At 40.4% G+C, this 8,677-nt stretch overlaps 1 protein-coding gene across 1 annotated transcript in view; it reads right to left on the bottom strand.

The window, feature by feature from the left end:
* The window catches only part of plekhh2 (pleckstrin homology domain containing, family H (with MyTH4 domain) member 2), a 31,395-nt gene extending 25,837 nt beyond the window's left edge, over positions 1-5,558 (bottom strand). Inside the window, 1 exon segment of the mRNA XM_035663641.1 lies at positions 5,436-5,558. Within this exon segment, the coding sequence (XP_035519534.1) occupies positions 5,436-5,558 (123 nt within the window).
* Between the last annotated feature and the right edge of the window lie 3,119 nt (positions 5,559-8,677).

Here is an 8,677-nt window from a genome sequence, read left to right as displayed (position 1 = left end):
GGCCATGTATACTGTAGGATAGAGCTGGAGACGACACACACACACACACACACACACACACACACACACATACACACACACACACACCAGACATAACATACAAAAAGCCATAAACACATGTCTGATGAGGATATTCTCCTGTGTGTCATGCGTGCAAGTGTGTATGCTTCCCTCATTCAGTATGTTATATATAGGATGAATGAGGCCTGGGTGTGTGTGTCATATCCTGTGGTACACACACACACACACACTCCTGTCTAGGTCTGACATACACACACACACACGTGACCACAACCTCTGAAAACCGCTCTATCACCTCTGCAGTCAATTCCCCCCGTTCAGATCCAAACTCCAGCTCAACTTCCATTCCTGGAATTCCACAACCGGCGCTCTGTGGCCAAACCTCTCCCTGAACTCCATCCACCTCCCCACCTCCCCACGTCCTCACCCACCATCGCTCCATCCGCAGCCAGACAGCCAGCTCACAAAGCCCCTTTCTGTAGATGTTACGAGATTCAGAGTGCTGACCTACAGTTACACAGGTTTAATACCAACACTGCAAAAAAAAGGAATCTCAAGAAAGGAAAACTGGGAAATTAGTTTTATTTTTGGTCTAAAAAGAAAAATAATCTTGTTGATAAACATGTTTTGCATTAAAAGAGTCTTAATAAGATATTGAAGTTAATATTGAGCCCATTTTAACCAGTAACAACAACCACTTATCCATAAAATATGTCACTTAGTCAGTTTACTCAATGATAGAAATGGGGTCCCTTGAGGAAAGAGGGTTGGGAACTACTGCCAATTATTTTTACTCATCCCAGCATACACCATCCTGCTGCCGTAAATACAAAGCAACAACAAAGCAGTCTCCTAATAAGGCCCAATATTAAAATACCTAACTTTACATCAGAAATAAGCATGTTTACAGCCTACAAAAACACGGTTTTGGTTTCTATATCCAATTTTGCCTTTCAGAAAAACTCTACGGGGGGAGAATTTTTATATAACTCACCTGTTTAATTTATATTAAGGCTTAGAGTTATAGCATAAAATGCTTTAAGTTACAGGTGGCTGTTTTCAGTAACCAGGCTAAAATGGCTCTTCAGAAACGTATGGGTATGCGTCACGGAGACGACGTCCATATGTAATCATAAAGTTGATGGTAAATACTTACTAAAATACCAAACGTGTATTAATCTGCAGCTGGAAATAGGCCCTAACCAATGCACCATTTACTCCTGTTAGTAAAGGTTGCTGAACACTACAGTTCCCAGCTGTTGTAGGAAATTACTAATAAACTAATTGCCACAATATGTTGATAAAGCGTCTTGAGTTATAAAAGTGTTGGACACCTAAATGCTGATACATTCTTTACAGGGGTGAGGTTCGTGGTTTTCCTCAGGCAGAGTTAGAACAAAAATGATCAGCAAGTGTGTTAAAGGTTGACGGGGGAAACAGAAAATGTAACACACACGGCTTCTTTGTCTCCATCATGAGATGTGTAGCCCAGTGTTACAGCTGGAGGCCCCGACGGCCAAAACTAACGTCCCTCCCAAACAGCTGCACGCACACACATATCTATCGCGAGTTCTCACTTTCTTTATGTTAGGAACCGTTTGTAAATGACTTGATCTGCATACACACACACATGCACACACTGAGTGCTTCAAATGGCAAACTCACTTCTTGTGCAACACACACACTATTTACTAAACTGGGTATTTCCTCCCTTGGGCAGCTCAATCCTTACACAAGGCTTCATTTTTCTCTCTTTCTTTTCCTTCCCCTCACCCCCCCTCTCCATCCGAAGGCTTTCTAGGACTTCAGCAATTTGCCAACTCTACCCGGATCCATGTTGAGTCATTTTCAACTGACTCAATTAGACAGCTTCATTTGTGATTCAAAGTAAAACCATTTAAAATCAAACATACTGAGTTTTAAAGTCCCAGTGTGAAGAAATGTAATATAATATTCATATGTTTTCATTAGTGTACAATCAGGGGTGTGTCCAGACTGGGGGGGCACAATGGGGCACTGACTTATGCTGGGGGGCAGCATGAAGTATGTGTCTAAGCTTTCCAGTCATTCCCAATTTATGCAATTTTAACACTGTTTATGGACCCCAGTATGCAGAAATATTCAAATAAAGGCTAGGCGAAGTTTGTTGCAATCTGCAAATTCATTGCAAGATGCCACTAAATCTTACACACTGGTCCTTTAAAGAAATCTTAATGACAATAAAAAAGGGTGTTGTCACTAAAACAATATCCATCTTTACCACCAGTCACATTTGATTAAAACTCATTTCCGTATTATGTAAACAGCACAGACTCTGCCAGGTGGGTTTTGTGGGGGCTTTTTGCCTTTATTTCATAGGATAGCTCAGGATGGAAAGGGGGAGAGAGAAGGGGAGTGACATGAAACAACTCATGGCTGCTACAGAAGGACACAACCTTTGTAAATGGGGTGCCAGCTTTAGTGGGTGAGCTATCAGAGCACCCGGTATGATGAACCATCTTCGGCTGAATAGTTTATGAATTTTAAGCAAAACCACTCAGTACTAGTTGGCTGTATTTACTCTAAAACAACATGACTTGGGGCTACAGAAAGAAATTAGCCATAATGAGGTAATAGCTTTCAAAATAAGGACCTTTTGTTGCTTTTACAAATTATGACTGATGTGAATCTTCACATTTGTTTGATAATTTATTCCTACAACTTTCTCAAATGATGCTGTAGGATCTGAGTCTTGACTCTATTCACTCATATTATACAGACTGCCCTCCATATAGTAACGCAACAGTTGAAATCACCGCTCAAAATTGCCTTCTTCATCCTTTGTATTAGCTAGCTCCACAATGAGATATTAGGGGGATTTTGTAGTGACGTTCATGCGCCCCCGCACAGCTCTAAAACAACAATCTCTGGCCGAGGCAGTGGGAGCCACAGCGGAGAAAAAAAACATCAGCGGGGGTCTGGATGTTAACATGATGAGCTCATAGCATCAGGAGGTCAGTCTAACAACAACAAACCTGAAATAACTGCATGTTAATATAATAATAAATACATATAAATATCATGATCCAGGCTGCATACCTTGATAATGCTTCCACACTGTGCCATGGTTGAATAAATGCTGTATCTGCATGAATCGGCAATGTATGTCTGATTTTGGATGGATATGATCAGTTAGTTTGGGTTTACTGGAGAATTTACAGATGCTTTTTCATACAACCCAACTAAACTTCTGGCAGGATCGCTGAATCTTTTTGAATTAATGGAATTAAACTGATGCTAAATTAAATATATTAAATATTAACTTATAATATCTGTGGTCCAAAAAGTATTTGTTGTCAGTATTTGGTCCTTGAGAGAAACTGTTGAACTCTGGTTGAACTCTGGATCCTTGGGAACTAAATCAGTGGTCTTCCGTATGTGGCAAAGATGAAAGGATTACTGCTATTCTTCATCAGATTTACAACAAACACACTGAGCACATATTACAGCGCACCGAGAAAGACTGTGAGGGGGTGAACGCAGGTTAAAAAAGACCTTGAATTGAAAGCGGCACACAATTCAGACAACGCAACTGAGCTTCAATCTGCTAACTAACACGGAGTAAACACCACTGAAGGGAAAAAAGTAAGCTGGTAAAGTTGAGGGTTAAACATTATAGTTGCACAGAGCCTTATTCTGAGTTTTAACGGTGTGTTTTATAGTGTCAAGTGGAAAAATGCTTTAAACAGAGTTAAATTCAACCTGTCAAAGAGGACGGATAAGGCCAGAAATATGCAGCAGAGACTTTCACATGTGCTACGTGGGCTGCAAAAACCCACCAAAGCCAATCTTTCTTCCAAGTCTCTCCCGGAGTTTGTTTTGCCGTCCAGCTGAGCTTACTTTGACTCTGTAATTGACTGGAGCTGGGTCAATCCCATCATGCAGTGCGTGGCGGAGCCCTGTGGTCAGACTGCTGTTTACATTAGAGCTCTAATCAGCCTCCCTGGAGAGCGGCTTCAGATCTAGGCCACTGAGCAGTTTGGGCCGGCCCAGTGCCGGCCTGCTCTGTACCCGCCAGACACACCACAACTCTCTCTACTTACATGTTGACAACTTTTTTATTTTTAATTTTGGCAGTGTCTTTGGTGCCGGGATCGCCTGTCCGTTGTCTTTCTGTGGTGACTAGTGATTGTAATCGAGGTAACACTTTTCACCTTTTCATTCAGATAATTATGCTTCCTATGCCTGAAATCAGTCCCTTACATTCATCTCGGAGGACACGAGTAACGAGGAGTAATCAGGTGCATCTATGCTTTTACTAGGGATCAGGGCAGTGTGCAGAGGGGGGGCTGGGGTGGCATTGTCTTTCAGAGGCTGAAACTAGATGATCTAATGCATCCAAACATGTCAGCTAGCATGTTGGGAAGAAGGCTACATTTTTGTGATGGCATGGCCATTTTCAAAGAGATCCCTTGACCTCTGACCTCAAGATATCTGAATGAAAACGGGTCCTGTGCGTAGCCACAAGTCTCTCCTATGCTGACATGTCTACTTTATGCTAATCTCATAAAGTTTTGGACTGTATTTTTTCCCGCCTAGTGTATTTGAATATTTCTGGATACTCAGGTCCATAAATATAACTGGAAAGCAGAAACACAATACTTCATGCCAACCCTGTATAAGTCAGTGCCCCTCTTGTGCCACCCCCCAGTCAAAAAAAGTCTGGAAACGGCCCTGCGAGGGATTGGTATGGTTACTCGAGTGCTTGTTGGGACGTCAGTATTCGTTCAACGTATAAAGTACATGTATTTAGAACAGTCACACATCACTCACCTAATGTTACAGGGAACAGGGATAGTGGTCTATCACTTGCATGGAAGTAATTTGTAAAAACAGATGAAAAGATCGTGTAGTGGAAGTTATCGTAGAACAACCAGGTTGATGATTAACAATCTGCAGATTATCACAGTTAAAACGGATACAAGCAACCTCATATCACCAACATTAGTAGTGTCGGTGAGATGCTACCAGAGACAGAAAAGACAACAGTTATTAGAGATATGCTCCTGTTAAACTTCTTGGAGGATTCTATGAGCTGATGGTGTTTGTTGAGCCTACCATCACGGCAAACGACGACTACAAGAGTGTAGAAGACGTATGAGGAAAGTGCGGTGAAACTGAGGGCTTATCTACAAAGTGCCGAACAAAATGAACAGTTTAGCTATAGTGTATGGACCACGGTGGGTCCAGCCACAGTTGTTTCACCAGCGAGGATATCCCTTTTGGTAAATACAAGTCCTTCATCATCACGTCTCTTCCTTGCATCCCCACTGGGAGGAAGGGAATCAAGGAGCCAGTACAGACACTTTCCCTCACTGGCACCAGTTGGCCACACCAGATCCAGCACTGATAGAGTGAAGTTTGCTTGAACCAACCTTGTCTGCAGTGAGTTCTCGAATCTTGATGATCTGCACTCTGAACTTCATGAGCAGCGCCTCCAGGACCATACACTTCTCCTTCCAGTCCTCCTGGCTCATGGCCTCTTCCCCCTCCGCCATCCCGCCTCACCCTCCTGGAAAACATACACACATGTACGTAATAATGCATCCTCGCTATATGTTTCCTGTGGGGAAAAATATCATTTTCATTTCCTGCTCCACAGGAAGCTGGTTGGGATTCTCCATCTTGCTCGAGGGGATTGAACTTCATTTGTTTTGACAAAGATTTCATTAGTTTTTGTGCAGCTACTGAACATCCTCAAGTCTGGAAATTGAGCAGTTTTATTTGTGTCAGGGTGGAAACATCTCCGAAACAGTACTGAAGCTCATTAAGGTTTTTTACCTTAGAATGAGACGTTTTAATCTACAGACAGAGATAGTCGTCGTCCATGGAGGCTACCATGTAATGGACAAACCAAAAACTTCCTTCACACTGGACCTTTAAACATATTTAAAAAGTGTATTTTGACAGAATGCATCCAGAACATTTATTTACCCTTTAAAGTTTATATAACTTCCAATAACTTGTCTCCCATACTGAAGTGTATTTTCTCCCAATTCAGCACAGACCTGCCATGTATGTACGTACGTTTTTAAGGCAAACGCCATACATTTCTTGATGCAGACCTCTGACTGTACCTGCGGCAGTTACATATCATATATTGGAGGATTCAGCTCGGTCAGACCTTTCTAAAAAAACACTTGGATGTTGTTTCTGGGACAATCTCAGCCAAAGCTCCCTTAAAGTAAACGAATATATTCATCACACACCCTTATATTTGATATTTTCGCCTTCTGTGTTTGTAGTCCTGTATGTCCTCAATTCACCAAGATATTCACTTTCTGCTTTTTCAGACATGTAGAGGAACCTCCCGCCCACTTCCACACTGAATTTGGGATCAGTCAGAGCTTGCATTACGAAATTACATGAGTTCAAGTGTATCATCTCCAGTTCGGCCTGGCTTTATTTTACACTTTTGTTTTAATTTATCTCATCTCAGGATTTTGGTGCCTTGTCAGAGTTAGAGTACAGCAGATCATAACTTTTATCCTGGCAAATAAATTACGTGGTATTGCAGCGGTTTCCAACCTTTTTCCTTAAGGGACCTATTTTTTTTATCATTACCTAAACTGACTGGAACTTTTTATATAATTCTCTGTCTGTATTATGTTTTTTATATATATTTTCAACAATCATACAGACTTAATAGGCTTGTTTTTTTTTTTTTTTACAGATTCAGTGTTTTCTTCTTGATACTTACCCATTGTTCTATTAACTCTATGGTTGTTTGCTTTTCTAATGCAGGACGAGGCTCTGTGAATATAATATATATAATATATATATTACATATGTTTGTGTTTAGATCTTAAATAATAAAACTAAACTTTAAAAATAACAATTTAATTTAGTTTTCTTCACAGAATTAAACAAAATGCTGACATATAGGCCTTCTGTGTCCACTCCTTAATATCAAGAAGGCCTTGCAACCCTCCCTGAAGCTTTGGTGACCCCCTAGTGGGGGTCCTGATATACGTCCACAACCGTCTTATTTACTTGAAAACCAATAAACTGTACCGCATCTCTCCAACCCAAATCCACACAAACATATCTAGACACAGACAAAAACAAAACAAACAGAGGGTTTGTTGTTTTGCCACCTGAAATATTCCAGGGTCGAACCCAGCTGGACCGAGTGTGGGCAGTGGGCGGGTCGCTCGGCTCAGCCAAACACCACTATTGCTCCAAAACACCTCGACGCCCTCCCCGGGACACGGACTTGCATCATGTTTTCCAGCGTTATATCGTCGGAAAACAGTCGGTAAATACAGAAAGAGAGCGAGAAAAGAGGGATGAGGATCTCTGATGGAGGAGAGCAGCAGGAGGAGGAGGAGGAAAGATAGAAATCCTGGGTTTCTCCTCCGAGTAATAACCTCTCATTACCAGCCTGGCCTCCTCACAAAGAGACTGCAAACATGTGTGGAGGAAGGCCATAAACTGGTCTCCACAGGCTTATTTCTGTTGCCTGTTTGCTGTGGTAAACACTGACGAAGGCAAGAAATAAAAAAAGAGAAAGAGCGAGCTCCCGTCCCACAAAACAAAACAACACAAATAAACTAAAGGGACATTCTACCTATAGAAAACCAATAAAAGACCTTAAATCTGGTCTCATATTTAAAGATATTAACCTCAACCATCACTTTAATATAAGCTGTAATTTGCTGTACGTTTCATTGTGATGACCACCCTCTCTCTCTCTCTCCTTTTAATTTAACTGTGAGAATATTCTGCAACTGAGGGCAGATATAATTTTTCTGCACACTCATCTATTCCCCTCTGGTGGTAGCGGCGTCGTCACGGTGACGATGAGAGGATGTGGTTGGTCGTTTAACCCCCCGAACCCTGACTCGGAGCTTCTTTTTGTCTCTTTCTGTCTGACTTCCTGTTGAGTAAAGTCAGCGTAAAGAGAGAGACGGCGGAGACTGTTGTTACTCAGAGTTTAGGTATTTAAAATGAGTTCATGTGTGTGAATACGGGAATAAACTAATGGATTAAACATTTGAGGTTGTGGTTTAATTTTCTTTCGTACAGACCCTTTAAATGTTTCTTTAAAATTACCTTTATAGAGATTATAACTCATCAGTGCTCATTGTTTGCTGCGCTGTCACACAAACAGACAGTAAATCATAGATTCATTGATAAAATGAACTAAAAATAAAATAGATTTAATGAGGTTTTCCTCCTCATAAAACTATTATTATTATTAATATCTATTACATAAATAACTAAGAGTGTACACTTTGTTACTATGCCTTTTTGTTTATGACTATTATTCATTTATGTATTTATTTATTGTCCATTTCACTTTTCTAATTCAGTTTGAATTCTGACATTTGTGGCTGTAATACCTCCAGATGTTTGGTTTAGCAGGAAAACAATAAACTATTAATCATGAAAATATAAAAAATATATATAATATAGAAAACAAATACCCAATTTACACATATTTTACAAATTCTATGGACAAAAACAACCTTAAACACCTTAAATGATGCCATATTCTCACATATCTTCTGGATGTCACAAGAATAATCTGACATTTAATTTACTAAATGTTTTTAAATGTTTCTCTACATGTTAACATGAACACACACACACACATATATATATATATTTATAT

Source organism: Morone saxatilis, unplaced genomic scaffold (assembly GCF_004916995.1).
Source record: "Morone saxatilis isolate NCDOM2014 unplaced genomic scaffold, NCSU_SB_2.0 Contig19, whole genome shotgun sequence".
Taxonomy (NCBI): Eukaryota; Metazoa; Chordata; class Actinopteri; family Moronidae; genus Morone; species Morone saxatilis.
This window is presented reverse-complemented; position numbering and strand designations above follow the sequence as displayed.